The following is a 17,388-nucleotide window of genomic DNA, read 5'->3' on the forward strand; positions in this document are numbered from 1 at the left end:
TGTACCTGTGGATAAGGTTGCAGCTGCTGATCTGCCTTTCCAAAGAAAGAGTGCCTTGTGGTATTTTGCAAGTGAATGGATTGGAGAATTTGCTCCTTTTTGTCATGACTTCTGATATACTCAGTACGTCCTCAGGACAAACTATATACGCAGGCATACATACAGACAGTGGAGGATGACTCAAAAGACCTGTTGCACAGTTTGGCAGACAGGAAATATTTGTTATCCTAGTTTGGGTGAGAATTCACAGATCATTGGCAGCCCCAGACTTTTCAATAATTCAGTAAAAGGTTTAGCAGAAGGTAGAAAGTTGACTAATTCAATACGGGGCACAGATCAGGAAGTAAAACACACTTGATAAAGATCAAAAAGGAGAGTGCTAAGAGCCTTATGGGAAAGCTCTGATAAGAATCTTAACTGTTGTTAATTGCAGACAGTGCAAGAGAATTAGTGGTTTCTCTCAAAGCTGGGTGATGAACATCCACATGACAGTAAAAAGGTAATTGTGTGCCAAAAAGCTCAGCCAAAAAGAAGTTTGGCTGGGTATCCAAAGCTGATCTTTGAATTTCAAAGAGTTGACAAGAACAGAGCCGTAAGTAATCCATTACCATAACTTTAATTCCAAAGTGCTCCACACTAAAAGGAGCTTTTAGATTAAAAGTTACATGAAGTATTGATATTTTACATATACAAACAGGTTGAAAGCAACATTAGTATAAATGGATGGATAGAAAATTACATAAATAATGAAGCTGTATCCCACATAAAGTATTCTAAAACACGACTATCCCTCAAAAGTGCATCTACTTCTTATTTTAAATAAGTATATTGCTGTGCTATCCTAAAATGGAACCTTTTTATTTACCAGAAATAACTTACCTAGTAAGAAACTACAGCTTTCTGTTATATATGTGTCAGCAATGCATTTTGCCTAAGTGCTTTGCCAACTCAGTCTGCAGTGGTATGTACTAAGCATGTTATGCATGTGTTAAAAAACCTGAAGTTTCTTTTCCAGAAGCATTGTAGTTATGAGTCTTGCTTGAATGTTCTTGTGGTTGCAATGTAATGTGTGTGTTGTACACCAATTAACATACCCATTTACATTTATCATACATATAACATCATCTGTAACTAATAATGTGATTACTATCTGCATAACAAGTATGTTTTTCCCTCCCACTCCTTGACCTGAAGAAAAGAACAAGGGGAATCTTCTAGCAGGTTTGTAGTTTCTTTTATTTCTTTTATCTGTGAAATTGCTGCTTCCTAATGGCTTTTAGATATCTTTGGTTCTATATAGTAGGTTCAATGAACTGCAACTGTTGATGGATGATAATCACAAATTGGATTTTTTTAAACTCATACACTGCTGAAATTTGCCTCTTTGTCCCAGTTTTTCTATGGGAAAAATAGGCTATTTTTAACACATCTAACATGCTGTTGCTTTGAGGGAGTCAGTTTGAACAGGGGCAGAGCAGCCAGTGGACCAGCCTCCCCAGACCCAGCTCCTGGGCAAAGACATGGCCCCAGCTTCTGACATAAAATCGATGCAGGAATTGCAGTGGAAGTTACAGACACAGTTTAATTTGGTGATGTGAAGAAGCCCACCAGACCTCCATTGCAGGGAGGACCCTTTGATGGGACTTGGATGTCACCTTTGCCCTGCAGGAGCATCCTCAAGGCTTCCTCAGTGCCGTGTGTCCACATGTTCTAATTTTCTGCCATCCCATCCTAAGGAGCATTTTGGGACATAGGAGGTGGAGGGAAAGCAGCACTGCAGTGCCTCACCTCCTCCTGGCTGCATGGCTTGCACTGCCCCGTGGCCCAGTTCTGGGGACTGTATCTGTGCTGAGGAAAGCCCCACTGCTGTCAGCCAGGAGCACAGGTGGGCTTCCACCCAGCCTAGATCCCAGCTGAGCACCAACTGCCTACAGCTGGCAGCAACAAGCCTTGGCAGGGATACCCTCACTGGGTAAATAAAGCATGTCCTAAGGCAGTGGGAGAAAATGCTGGTCTTTGCTGTGCTGATAGCCCAAATCCCTAGGGACAGGAAAGGCCTCAGTGGCTATAAGAGAAATTACTCTATCTCAGAAGCTCTTTAGGGATGGGAATCAGCAGGCGTCTGGCAGCTGGCACTGCGGTATCAGCACGCTCAGACAATAGCAGACTTCACCTCCCAGCAGAAAATGCTGAAAAGCCAAGGAAAAAAAGTGCTGGTGACACATCAGCCCCTGAAATACATCCAGCCCCAGGTTGTCCTGTGGTTCACAAATACTTCTGGGTTATTCAGTCAGGGATGAAAATCTTTAAATCAATTACCCATGTCCCATTCCACTTCTCAGAACTATTCCTCTGGTACCTGACTCCAACCTTTTCCTCCAAGCACATGTAACTGCTGTTAGTGTCACTGTAACTCAAGGGGACAGGATTTGCTCTGTCAGTTCTGGGACATTTTGTATACATTACCTCCACAGGCTTGCTAGCAACATATTGATCTCATTAAATTATTACAGTCTGATTCAAACTTCTTGCACTCACCAGCTGTATTTCCTAGTCTTTCTACAGCAACTTTTTTAAAGGTGACACACAAGTTTCCAGTGAATAAGTACATCATCCCTTTAAAACTGGGATTTGTGCAGAGGAGAGAGATTATTCCCAGTTGTACCTGCAAGCACTAAAAGAGACAAATTTACTTACAATAACTGGAAACTAGATGAAAAAAAACAAAAACTCAAACACCCAGCTGTCAAAACCATGTTATGTTCTCCATATTAATGATAACAATTGTGGCTTTAAAAGAAGTCAACAATTTAGCCAGACTTACTTAATTTATTTTCACTGAATGGAAGATATTTGCTTCTTCAGAAACACTCAACTAATATGTGCACTCCTGCAGATTAGTGTATATGTAAAAATGAACTAGTTAACTTCTGAGATCATATTCTACAGTAAAAACCCTACAGACCACTCAGTGCCTTTTAAAAAAAGGTGTGTTTTGTTGGTGGCTGTTTATTGCTTTTATGCTGCTATATCACTGTATGTTTGTAAGACTGAAAATACATGTGGTGTATGTGGTTTTTTGTGGCAAAGATGTAAATGAAAACTGCTGCAATGTACTCTGAGATAACTGTCCTTGACTATTTAACTTGTTTCTTACTGTAATGCTAAGTGACTTGCATGGGATGCTATGTGAACTAAGAAAGCTTCTTCTTGTTTCACTCTTTATATGAAGACATGAACGCTACGTGTTTGCACAAGTAGTACATTGGATTGCATTCTGAACATGCTCTTTGATCTATATTCCCTTCTAATAACAGTGAAGAAAAACTTGTATTGTGTTAGGGGAAAGCTCATTATCCTTTTTTCCTACCAAATTCACTCATATCTGCAGAAATTAGTTCTTGTGTTTTGTCATATATAGACCTACAGTCTTTCATTAGGTGACTAAATGTTGCTATGCATTTGAGAGAGCTGTGCTTATGAGGTTGTAGCTTCATATTGATTTTAATAAAAATATGTTGTATTTCCCAAAAGTTTGCATATAAGTATTCTAATTAATTATTTATCAAAGTATTGGTAGACAACCTCTCTGATGTATCCTGCCTATAGATGAGATATTTCTAGAAATCAGTTCCAGAGTTGTGCAAGTTATTTTAAAAGCCTATATGTTAAATTCTTAATATCTTAATGTGCAAATGCACACACAATATTAATTTCTGTCAGTTATACGACATGGCTGAAATAGCTCCTGTGCAGGAAACTAGATCAAGACTGATGAGTCTTGTGACACATGGAGAGCATAATCAGTCTTAAACTGTGTGTAGGACATGCACTGGGTGTCTGCAAAGGATGAATGTCACCCATCTAGTCTCGTAACTCATGAGGCTGAAATATGCATTCCCTATTTCAACAATTCTCTCTGGTGCAATAAGGAGCAGTTTTGCCAATATAAGTATTTGGGGGAAAACTCAGCCCTGTTCTGAAAGAAACAAGTGATATTATGGAATCCTTTTACCTTCTATACCATATCTGTTTCTAAAAGTAGATTTGATGAAAACACTCTGCATGCACCATATAAAAAAGAAATTGCCAATGACGCATAATCTAACTTGAGGTGGAAAACCTAACCCCTTATCTAGCACTGGAATGCTTAGTAACAGAGTCCTCTATCTCCCCTCACTCCTAGTAAGCTTTGTAGTAATAAACAGAAGCTCTTCAGGATGTACACCCCTCGGAAACATAGGTATTCAGCATCCTGCCTATTCACATGATGTTTGAGAATGCCGACTAACATCAGGTGCATGATTCATTTACTTCCCCTCCTTAGTGCTTTAAATTTCCTCACTTCTCCAAATGATGTTTCCTACTTATTTTTGAGTGCTTGTAAGTCCCTTTTTGCTTGCTGCCTGCAATGCCATTAACACAGTGGCAGGAACACCAGTGGTTTCAAACTCATCCAGCCAGACAATTGCAGTGAGCAGCACGCTGCGGTTTTGATAAGCCCCATTCTCCTTCTCTGCCTGAGACTTCAACTTTTGGAATGCATTACCCTGTGGAGATCTAAAACTGAGGTTGAATATTTGGGTGAAGCCATTTCCCCAAGTCCAAGAGGATTTTTATAACCATAGCAGTTGATTTCTCCATTTAATAATTAGTGGAGACTATTAAGCTATAACATGCTAGGCAATTACAACAGTCAAAATGTGCAATTGTTCTTGAGAAGAATCCCCTTGGACACAGCTTGTGGATGATGTGCCTGCATCCTGTACTGGAAGGTAGAGAAATGCATGTGAAATCAAGCATCTGCTTCAGCTGAATTCTGTGGAAATTGTGTCTCTTACCAAAAATGGTAATTCCTAGATAGATTAATCTTATGGGAAGAAGCTGTGATTCATATCTCACAGGTGTTTTTTCTTACTTATTAAAAATAATGTAAAAGACAGTAGAAATACAAACTAATTACAGAAAATAAGGATCAAAAGAGCTTCTCTTCATTTAGAAATTGTTTTGGAAAAGGAAAAATGCACAAACACCCTGAATATTTACTCATTCTGTTTGACAATTGAACTATAATATACTGTGGCCTGAAATTTTTTTATTTCTTATTGAAGGTATGAGATATAACACTAAATTTCTTGAGTTCATGGTCCTAGCATGAGACTGGTGGCAAAGTCTTGAACATCTCACAGTATTATCCATTGCATTTGCATTTGTTCAACTTAGCTTAATTTCTGTAAAAGTATTTGTAGGCTTAGTAAGAATCAACACCTATATTTATAGCTAGTTAACTGCTGAAAATTGGCATGTGCATCTGCTTGCTGCTGTTTGCCATGATAATTTCGGGCAGTTTTAGCTTCTGTCTCAAGACTCAAAGCATTCTTCTTCACCCTCAGACCCTCAGACAGTTATTTCTGATTCATTTCAATTTCTTCCTATTCTTGCTTCCACCAATTGGCTCAGTATGAAAAGCTGAAAAACAAGGTGTAAATTGTGACTAGTAGCAAGCAGCAAAGCTGCAGGTCTGAGGCTGAGGCAGAGCAGAAATTTAACTTCACCATAAATGTAGGAAGGTGACAGGACAAATGGGGGAGTGGGATGGAAAGAGATGCTCAGTTAATAAAATATAGGGAGATGGTCCATGGAAGACAGAGTGAGCAAAGGTTTATATGCATTTGTCTGTTAAAACAAACTCTCATCCAGAGTTGTCATTTGGACCAGCAGAAAAGTGATTGTTCCCTCTGCAGTGAAGCTACAGTGACCTCTAGTGTCCCTGCACATCTATTCCTTCATAAATCAAAGGTGGTAAAGGCAGAATTTGAAAATGAAGAAACAAAAACTAGAAAGTCATTTGCTATCCTAGTGAAGTGAGCGTCTTGGGCATGCAATGGGAGGAATGAGTCATAAGATCCTACAACTGACCTTTCAGAAGGCAGACAAATGCAGAAAAGTAATTTTCCTCCCTTTCTACAGCTGCCAGTTGTAATTGATCTCCACTAAAAGATGCTTCAAAGCTGGAGTGTTATCAATAAGAATACATTCCACAACTTTCAACCTGCAAGAATAGAGGTGTGATAGGTCCACAGAGACCAGGCCAGGGAAGACTGTCACAGGAAGCAAAAATATGTGTCAGCCAATTGGGCTAAATTATCAGTCATATAAAGTACAAGAAATGATTGACAGACACACATCTAAAGGAACATAGAGATAACTGGAGACAGCTGTGGATCTCTCAGATCACTCATTTATTTTTGATTTAGTAACTTAAGCAATTTTATTTTCCTGTTTCTTTCTCATGGTTTTTGCCTTTTGAAAAACACCTAACTTAAAGCTTGTGAATACTTATGGGCATGCATGAATATCCAATGGTCATTAACAGGTTTCAAGGGATTCAAGGGATTTACTTTGGATACCATGTAAAAAGAGAAAATAAAATGTGAAAGAGAAATACATAATAGGCCAGGACCTGCAAGATTTGAAGGATTTTTAGCACGCACAAACCAGTGCTGATACAACCAGCATTAAATCAGAATAAAGGGCCCTAAAAGAGTCACTGGCTATTGATTCAAACACAGGATGTCCAAAGATGCTTGAATGGTGTACGATTATCTTGGCTCTGTAATTTTAATACAATGTCTACTGCTATTGCAACAAAGAATCCAGAGCCAGTAACTAGGCTTTATCCTATCAGGAAAGGGGCTTTGACTTTGAGTAAAACCCTGGTAAGGGTATGCTCAAAGTGCTCTGATTGAGTTACTCCTTCATGATCTGGTATTTATCATACATAGAAGAGCCCCATGACAGTGTGTTCCCAGGCACAAGCTTTCCTCTCCCAACCTTTCTTCTCCACTGTCAATCACACAATTTATGCCTGTGCAGAGAAGGACCCAGTGACTTCAGGAACATTTCCTACCAGTCTCAAACTAGGAACAGGGATCCAAGAAGCCAAGAGCTGCTACACTAGTCTCTCTGGGTATGCATCTCAAGATGCAAAAGAGAGTTTTCAAGGTGCTTCCTTCAGGGGGTGTTTCTCTTCACAGTGCAGCACCCTCTGCATGGACCCTTGGCATGCCAGTACATTGTCATTGCTACAAAGCAGATTTGATTTGATTTTTTGAGTTCTGCAGTTTACATTAATATTTTCATTCCCAGCATTGCATTTTTGAAAAATGTCTATAGTACGGATAAAATACTACTACTGTTCCTACTGTTCCTTTCACCATTGCCTCACTGCTTTGATTTGGAGAACTAAAGATATTCAGGTTAAGTAGTCAGTCATTGTGTCAGTCATTTATAAATGAAAAAACCATGTCCATCATTTAAAGACATCCAGTCCTTTCATTAGTACAAATTAATTGACAGAACAACATGTGCTGTTTTGACTTTGCTTTTTTTTTAATTTTCACTTTTATTTTGGAGTTATTGTGATTATGAAAAATATTATATATATAGATAGTTTTTATGGCTATTTTATCAATTTTTCTTTCATTTTTATTAGTTCAGCAGGATGACAGCTGAACTAATTCTTTATGCTAATATTTGAGGGGGGAAAAAAGCAGCTTCATTTGATTTCAATTTTTCAGTTTCAAAGTACAATTTGAGCCATAAGGGGAGTTAATAAAAAGGGGGACACTTGTAGGAATAATATCTGTAATAAGAAGCCAGTTTTGATTCTCTTCCTCATTCTGTATTATATGACAATCCAATAATGTGGCTAATAAATATTTTACAGTTTATATTTTCATTGTTGTACAGTGCAAAAGATTCCTGAGCTGAAATATAATTCAGTCTTGAAATGTAATTTGTGTTCAAAGTTAAATTTTGGAACTCACTTTTCTTTCAAATACTAGGTTCTCTGGGTCTTTTGTATTGCTTATGCCACAGCACTGGGTAACAATTTACTATGGAAATAGATAACATTTCCATCACTGTGATGTATTTATTTCAAAAATTGCTTATTTGGGCAAGGAAAGGAGATTATATTGAGAAATTATCAGAAAGGTATTCTTTCAAGTAATACAACATGCCCTATAGAAACCTATTTATCTTATAATCTTTCTACTGATGTGCTCATTTTTAGTATTCTTGAAAATTATTGAATTATAAGCATCCCAGCATGTGTTTTGCCTGCAACAAACTGCATCCTTTCTGCTTTCACTGATGTTTGTATTCAGACTGAAATGCTATGCTTTGCTATGCATGAACAAAGATATGTTTATGTCTACATTTCACAGCCAGAGAGGTTTATAAATACTTTCCATTTCATATAATTACATATTAACCCTGTATTTTCAGAGTGCAGTAGGTTAAACATCTAAGAACCACAAAGTCCATATTAGCATTAGTTAATTACCTGCAGGATTTGTTTCTGTTCAAAATGTCCTATGGGCATGCTGAAATTAAATCCATAGACCTTGAGAGAAATAGAAAGTGTCTTAACTTTCAAGACACAACATTATTTTCAGGTAGATAGTCTTTGCTAAAGGTGTTTTAAAAGCCCCTCCTGCAAAGCCTACACCAGGGTAGTAGGACTGCAAGTCCCAGTAACACCACAACATGAACAGACACTGCATTGAGCCATATCTTTCCCCTTGAAAGACCAGGACCACTGACCAAGGTGACCATTCCCTTGCTCAACCAATTGAATTTAACCTTGCATGTGAAACAAGGTTTTCAGACCTTGGTGTCAGACTCCTTCTCTGTTTCCCCTTTGTGACTTCTGCTACAGGAAGGGACAAACAAAGGCAAAAATGTTAAATAATGAAAAGGCATAGGCAGATAGTCACAATGACCACAGGATGTTCATCAGATATGTTTGGACAAAGGTATTTAAGCACTGGGAAATAGAAAATCTACAAATCCCACATTTAGCTGGGTGGAGGGGAGGATTACAAGCACAGCAGGGAGGAAAAGAAACCCTTACAACTGGTCAGCCACAAGACCACAGGGTCACCATTGATGCAGCAGACACAGTCACAAGCTTGGCTGGGCTCTGGTACCTGTCCATGTGCAGTACCACCTGCACATAGTCAGCTCCCAGCTTCATCTTCAGCAATGACTTCAGAGAGCACACAACATATCATTACATTTCCATTAATCAGTCATCATGCTGTTTCTTGGATATTTTATTGATTTTGATTTTGTCTTGTCCAAGTAAGTGCTCTAACAAGGAATTCTGGATATGAGTGATCACTAATCATGCATATGAAATGTTGGAAGTGCCAAATCCTGAAAAAGCATGAATATACACTAACAGTATTTTTGCTTGCTTAAAAAAACCCCAAACCAGACAACACTACATAGCATGCAGTAACAATAAAATACGTTTTGGTTTTGTTTATCTAAAGATATGGCCAAAAATACACTGAGCTTGGCTGACTAAGATGGAAGCAAACCTATTTCAAGTTCAAGGAATAGAAAAAACATCATAGAGATTAATGTATAATAATTAGGTGAAATTGTTTCTATTTGTTATTTTTAATTTCCTTTAGAAGGTTATTCTGTACGGTATGATAGACTGCCAATGCTATTGCTTCTATCAAAAAACAATTACATCAAATCAGTTCCATTCACAAATGAAATACATTCAATGAAAATAAAATTGTAAGAAACAGATTCATACTAGTGATATTTTTTACACATTATTTTCAATTATCATACAATAGAAAAAACAAATGGATTGAAGTAGCTCTGAAATAAAATATATTTCTCTCTCTCACAGTCAAAAGCTAAGTTTTAAGGAGCGGGTCCGGATGGCCAGCCCACGAGGTCAAAGCATTAAAAACAGGCAGTCTTCAGTGGGAGATCGCCGCTCACCAAGTGCTGACATTGCCACTGAAGGCAGCCCAACCAAAGTGCAGAAGAGCTGGAGCTTCAACGACCGAACCCGCTTCAGGCCCTCGCTGCGGCTGAAGAGCTCCCAGCCCAAACCCATGGTCGATGGTAGGAGTTTGGCACCCCTTGTTTGCCTTTGCACGCTGCTCCCAGCCTGCTCACACTCCTGCACACTTGCTCAGTGATTGTACACGTTTTAGGAAGGCAGAAAGAATTGCTATAGTCTGCTTCAAAGACCCCAATAATGGGATATATATATATTTTTAATAAGAAATCATTTCAGTGGTGCATGGAGAGCAACTGGTGGAAAAAGGGGTCACTATGAAAAGTCACAGTGGACTGAATGCAGGGATTTGGCTGCAGCAGCTCCTCTGTCGTGGCCCCTCTTCCACTACTGAGCTCAGCTGCTGCCCAAACTTGCTGCCTCTTGCTGGTGGTACACACAGCACAGCCACCACTGTCTGTGCCTTTGAGAGCACAGCTTGTGCAGAACTGGTTCCCCCAGGCAGGGGAGTCCCAGTACCTGCAGTGCTGATGCAATCACCTGCCACCAAGGGATACATATCTGGCTTGATAAAGCAGATAGATTTAGCAAACAAAACTAGTGTTATTGCTTTTATGTATTGCTTTGTATAGGGTATTTCAGATGTAGGAAGCACTCCTAAAATGTAAAGAGGTGGAACTTGGTGAAAATGTCTTGTTGAACCTGCAGCAAGCAGCCCAGCTTTTCCCTCAAGCTGCCTCCTGTGTTGGTCCATTCTCTAGCTAATGTCCAATTTGTCATTAAATTAACCAGTACTCAGGCAAGGATCTTCATCTGACAAAGCTTGCCAAAATAAAGACAGTGACTCTAACAAAGGAGCACCAAATTGGGTGACAGCAGCCCACTGACAGACAGGAGCTGAGAGAACCAGGTGAACCTGACCCCTGTATGGGTTGGGTCCAGGACTGAAAGGTGCACTCATATAGGTCTGGGGGTACTTGTATCCCACTGGATTCTGTTTTGGGTTTTCCTGTTCCCATATTTACCAATCTATGAATATTTTGTTCTTTCTTGTGGTATCTTCCATGTAAAAAACAAGGGAAACAAACTGGGTAATTACCACAGAATGCAGTGACCCTGCCTGAATGGGAAAGGTACACTCTTTCTACAATGGTAATCATGCATGCTGCATCCAACCATTGTGGTAAGACTAATTAGACAGAAGTGCAATGTTGATGTCGCTTCCTTTTTAAGAGCACATATTTGCACAAACATGTAGGTTGCAAAATACTCACTGAACTGCAATGCCCCAGTGAGGATGTTCTACACAAGACATCTCTTCAGGAAAAGCCTGGGTAAATAAACATTTCCTGGAGGGTAACCAAGACAAACCAATGGTATTTGCTGAGGTCATCACCCCAGGATAGACCTCCCCCATGGAGATGTCTCAGACCCATAAATTCTGAATTTGCCTGTGGTACAGTGAGCTGCTGGAGTGTATCAGCTATCAGGATACTATCCAGGTTGTTCCACTCCACTGTCCACTGCTATCCACTCCTATCTGCTTATGTCCCATGGCAGCTGTATCACAGGGACTGTGTGACCTAGCCTGGGTCTCACACTGATGTGAAGGATACACACAAGGCCACAATGGGAACTGAGAAATGCTCTAGGTAGCACAGTGGTTGAAGCTACCCTGCCTAAATTTAGGCATCCTATTGATGCCTTGGGTTTTAGCTTTTATATTTTTCAGATTCTCTGCTGCCTGGTATGTAACTCATATTAGGTGTTAGTAAGTTCTCTTCACGGGGTAGTTTAGACAAAACAATCCCTTCCCAGCTTAAGAATCAAGGACAATGGTACCCAAAAAGCAGAAACAGTGAAGAGAAGGAGGAAAGCCAGGGGGTTGAGACTTCATGACCTGGAGTTTTAATTGGACAATTGACCCTAATATGTAGATGAACCAAAAGTGTAAAAACTCGTGACTGGAATCCATCTTGGATCCATCCTGGGTGTAGCCCTAGCCAGACTCTTGTACTGCTTAAAATGTATCCTTTTAAGGCCTTTCAATTAATACCTATTTTGGTCATTTAACACTGTCTAGTCTCTGTTCCAGATCAGCCTCTCTAGGCATCACTACATAATCACTTATAAAGCACAAGTATCTTTCCCAAACCGCATCAGAAGTAATTTCACAGGTTAAACCCCTGTAACTCACACTGTGCCTGGAAGTGACCTAAGAAGAAAGTAATTTTTGAGCACTCTCTCAGAGTATCAGTGGCTCACTTTTGCCCCAGCTCTGCAGCCTGCAGCTCACTGAAACACCTGTTTCATTTTTCATCAGCTCATTCATCATAGAGGCATTTCCTCAGCATGTCCCCTATTTTGCCCTGTCCATATTGTCATCAATAACAACGATGTGCACAAGCAGATCATGCTGCCTCTGATTGTTTCCCTCTCAGGGAAAAGGTGGCATAAACAGCACCTTGGGTATATCTGTAGATAAAAGTCAGTAACAACAACAGAGCGCTCATTGCTGTGCGCAAACCCTTGAAGATCTTCCCGCTCCTCAGGGTGAGCACAGCCTGTTTCCCGGTCAGTGATTTCCAGCTACCAGTCCACCCCTATGAACTGGGGCCAACAGATACAACCAATTTCTCATCTGTGGCAGAAGGAACAGCTTCCATTGTCTCCAGCTTTTAGGCAAATGCCAAGTTTCCATTCTGGGACTTCATCCAACTACTTCTAGGACCAGTATGATTAGAGAGATGTCCAGTGTACTCACTGCTGAGACACAGCTCCCTGCTGCCTTACCCAAACTTTTGCAGGAAAAGTCGGGCACTACTAACCTTGATTTCTCTTTCTTTCTGTTCTTTCATAGCTTGATGTTTTCTGCATTTGACAGCTCAGTGAAAAAGATCTCAAGATGATGTATTTGATTTAGAATATCTTGCATTTTTCACTGGATGAAAAAAAACAGTATTTGCAGCATATTTTTCTTATCTCTTGCTTGCCAGATCCTCCAATTTCCTCCTTGAGGTATTCCACAGCCAAATAATTAATAACTTTGGTAGGCCAGTCATCAAGCGAAAACTAGAAGCCAGATTTTTCTGGGTGAAATCTAGGGCACAAAACAGTACCCTTGAACAGCTGGTCCTCCTGGTGATTCCTACATCTCTGTAGGGTGTTTGGTGGGAGAAGAAATTAGATTACAAGAGACCTTTGGGGCCGTGACAACATAGTGCTGGATACCCAGTTCAGTGTCAAAAACTTCGTATCAGTGAAAAAAATAGAGTCTTACTATGAACTTCCTCTTCCAAAAGAGAAGACAGAAGACATTTCACTGTATGGGATGGGGACTTGTTCTGCATAGGCAGAGGACTGAATTCTGTGTGAAAATAAAAAAAAAGATGCAAATATGTAGGGAGAGGCCTCCCAGAGGAAGGAAAATTGTTGCTACATGAGGATGATTTAAGGCAAATAGATGGTCAATACAGAGACTTTGCACTGCTGACTGAGTTCTGGCTGGAATCTGGGCCAAAACCATCAGAAACAGACTGCTGGAGAAACTCAACACTAACAATTAGAAAGTGGCCTGCAAAGGGAGGTTTCTGGTCCAGACAGGAGCTCATGGGGGTAGCCAAAAGGCTAATTTGATTGAAAATGTAGTAGTTTGCCTCTGAGGCTACCCAGCAACAAACACTCTAGCACTCCCCCACTGCATATTAAAATCATAGAAGGGGAATTTCTTGGCAGCAAGTAAGCACTTAAGCCAGCTATGGGTATCTCCCAAAAGGATTTTGGCATAGCAGCCTTAGAACAGTATGACCAAAACCATTCCACAAATGGCTTTATCTATGGTTAGTAATCTTCTAAAACTGCCTATAAGCCATTTATTGCCATTGACAAAGTGGGTCTGACGACAGCAGTAATTATTTTAGTTAAATATGTGCATTTGCAAATGGAATCCAAACCTGAGAGAGGTTTGATAGTTAGAGAAGTTTTTGGTGGCCTGACTGGAGATGCTTTCTAGGGCATTTAACAATGGTGCAGGGGAGTGAAAGTGAATATCAAGGTTTATATGATCTGATTCTAAATACATGTGCAGTCTCTGGTGATATGTGGCTCACAACTTCCAGATATCTTTTTGAAGAGAGGACTCTGCACAAATTAACAAAGCTGACAGAATGTTGTATTTCCAATCCCTGTTATCAGCCTAAAAGAGACTTACCAGGATAAGGCAGATAAAAGGGAAATTTTCACTGATGAAGAATGGTAAATAGTGAAGCTTTACAAAGTACACTCTTAAAAAGGATTGTATAGGCTCATGGAAGAGCGTTCCCCAAAGGGATGCCATGTCACACAGGCAAAGGTGCTGTCTGACCTTGGAGCCACTCACAGCCCCCTCTGCACCTGTACACAAAGTGAGCCAGGAGTACCTCTGGCCCCAAGGCCTCCTCATGCAGTATGGCTTTGGTCCCTGTTAACAAAAACAGGGCAGCTGCAACCAAACTGTCTGTGAGGAGTAGTGTCCAGAACATGAGAATACCCACAAGCAGGGCCAACCCCATGACAGAGTCTGTGCTAGTTAGTAAATGGTACAGATGATTGCATGCCTTGCAGTGGTGCTCATGGCCTGTTCTGTGTTCTGCTTGCTTTACTTTCTGAGGGACAGAACCTTTTCTGCTTAAAGCATGCTCCAGACTTCTACCACCACAGTTCAATTAATGAACCAATATTATGTTGTGGATGCAGTTTTCTGTGAGGGACAAAAATACCCCATTATATTTTTTTTTACCATCTCATGCTTCTAAGCCTCTGAAATGAGTTATTGTGCCTTTACTGTAACCTAGAGACATTGTGTGGCTTTTTGAATAAAACATCAAAAGCACTCAGCACTGGAGATATTACAAGCATATTTCATTTGATTAATTAAAAAGAACTCTCTAAGGAAATATTTGATTCTTGCACCATCCCCAAACATCATACACTCACATGACCTCTAGCCTTTCATTCCCTACAGAGTACTTGCAAAAATCCTCAGGGTAGAGTATATTATAAGAGCCACGGAAAGAATGCAATCGTGCCTTTCAGCCCCCGTGTCCTCACTTACTACCATGTAATTTATGTATTGCAAAAATGACAAGTTTTCCTTTCAGTAGCATAAACAGCTTGACCTTGGATAAGGTTCACTTGATGTGGCAGAAGTCCTTAGTCGGGTTGCTTCTACATCCTACATCTAAGCTTAAATTTGCTGATTCAAAGTGAAACTGCATGTTGTCAAAATTTGAATGAAATTTATTAGCAATATATCAATCTGTGCTAGACAAGAGATTTATTTTCTTGTTATTGCCTTCCATAGAGCAGATAGAGCTCTCATTTATTACCATTGTCACTGTAATTAACTAGGAAGATCTGGCATTCTGATCTAAGCTCTGAGTCATTTTTGTGTAAATTAGTACAGGCCATTGGTTTTGAGGCATTATTTTAGTTTATACCAACCAATGTCCTGGCCATATGAGTCCACAATTTAGTCTCCTTCTTTATGATACCTCTTGAAGAACTTGCTGTGCACCATTGCTCACTGGACTCAGTAGTCACAGGTGAATGATTATTAAGCTTAGCTCTGTGAGGAACAGCAGCAGACCATCTCACCGAAGTATGATTTGCATGAGTTTGGGACACCCTCATCTTCAGTAAAGACTATACAAATGAGATAAGAGCTAATTTTGAGAGGATGCTCATAAAGCTTCCCAACCACATGTAATCCACTTGCACCAAATCTGAATCATTTGAGGAATAGTTTTATTTTTATGAAACACTACTAAGGAAATCCTTCATGGCTTTTTAAAATACAGGACGATCCTGTAGATACCTGAATCTAAAACAGCTGTCATCCTCTAGCCCTTTGTCCCACAGCAATTGACCTCCCTCAACAATTCCTGGAAATCTCCCAGAGCACAGAACCTCTGAGGACCTTATGGAATATAAGACATATATCAAGTGATGTGTGCTACAAGGTCTTGCAGGGAGACAGTCAATTAAATGTGACATTTAGCTCCTTAGTCTACAGTTCCAGATACTATCATATCTATCTGGAATTTATTTTACAGTTTTTACTTCTCGGATGTGGTACATATATAAAATAACAGAAATGTTTATCTAAAAATACACTAAAGCCTTAGAGTCACCTTCTTTTACTTTTCACACATGGCCATCTAAAGTTGCTGGCTAATTTGCTACTATTTGTAATAAGATCAACCTAACAGCATAATTATTGTGCATTTAATGAATTGTTTTTAGAAAGTCTCCTGGTCCTCCATATCATCATTCAAAATTAAAAGGATTCCTTTTTAATTAAGTAGTGGGAGCTGTTCCATGAAATATTGCCAGTGCAGAAATTTTTGAGTAGTCAAATAATAACTAAAGATAACTGAGAGTTGTTACAAGGCAATGCTAGAATTTTAGATATTTGGAACTTGCTTGCAATATGTGACAACATATAAATTAGGTTTCTGACCTTAAAAAATTGCACTTTACAGAGAAAGAAAACTATGTAATTATATCCAGAAAATGTAAAAAACTTTCCACCAATTCTATCTTCCATTTCAGCCAAACCAGAGGATTTTCAGAAAAGCTTTAACATATATAATTCTGTCAGGGATATTCTTTATGATACTCTGTGTCTCATTGCACTGCAGTTCCCAATGATGTCCTCTTCTCCCCACCTGGAATGCTTTGTCTATTTCAGGAGAAAGGGAATGGGCTATTGATATATCACTACTGAACTCCCCATCAGTACTGCCAGCAGAGTAGAGGCTCAGGTTTGGCAGAAGGCACAGTTTACAAGCTTGCGCAAAAATGCTCCTCCTTTCAGGAGGCACCAGCTTCCTTCCTTTACTGAGAAATTTCCTTCTAGCATGGAAATGGCAACTATTTCATAAAGGCTCCCTGTAAACAATATTTTTAAATATTGCCAGTGTTATTCCCTCTTTCTTGATTTTTCCACTTGAACACTGTTGTCTACTACCAGGGATTTTGGTATCATTTTTTAGATAAGTATTAAGTACCTAATGTGAAGAGAACATCATGGAAGTACTTGTTCTGCCTTCTTCCTTCTCTCTTGATTAGAAGAAAGTCTTTCCTTCAGTTGGTTTCTTTTTCCAGAGATCAAGGAAATAAATACATAATTCACTCCCTTGGGCCTCCTTTTTCTGGCTGGCCTCTGGTCTGGAAAGCATGTAAACATGGGCTGCTGCCTTTCCTGCTCTGGGGGAGCTTTGGGCTTTCTTATTAAGTATGTGATTAAGTTTCATCACAATTAGTGTTGCTACTGAGAGTCAGCTTGTTGATGTTTTAAAGCAAAAGCAAATTGGAAAGAAAATCAGTTATGGGGTAGTGAAGGGTTTTTGTATTCATGGTTCAACAAGCAGGAAAATAATGACAGCTTGTGAAGAGGTGAGAAGTTTCATGAAACATATTTAAACAAAGGCACTAGGCTAAGACACATTTCATTTTTATAACGGGAAATTGCATGAACTACATGAACATAAACAATCAAGATGTTTGTACAT

The 17,388-nt window shown here is 39.6% G+C and overlaps 1 protein-coding gene across 3 annotated transcripts in view; it reads left to right on the forward strand.

The window, feature by feature from the left end:
* KCNQ5 (potassium voltage-gated channel subfamily Q member 5) overlaps window positions 1-17,388 on the forward strand; it is a 274,933-nt gene that overhangs the window by 237,950 nt on the left and 19,595 nt on the right. Inside the window, exons 9-10 of one of the 3 annotated variants that reach the window (XM_056488128.1) lie at window positions 1,195-1,221; window positions 9,719-9,939. In XM_056488128.1, coding sequence (XP_056344103.1) covers window positions 1,195-1,221; window positions 9,719-9,939 — 248 coding nt within the window. Of the gene's footprint in view, window positions 1-1,194; window positions 1,222-9,718; window positions 9,940-16,070; window positions 16,083-17,388 lie in introns of all 3 variants that reach the window. The other 2 variants (XM_056488129.1, XM_056488127.1) reach the window with 2 other exon arrangements.

This window comes from Oenanthe melanoleuca, chromosome 3 (assembly GCF_029582105.1).
Source record: "Oenanthe melanoleuca isolate GR-GAL-2019-014 chromosome 3, OMel1.0, whole genome shotgun sequence".
NCBI lineage: Eukaryota > Metazoa > Chordata > Aves > Passeriformes > Muscicapidae > Oenanthe > Oenanthe melanoleuca.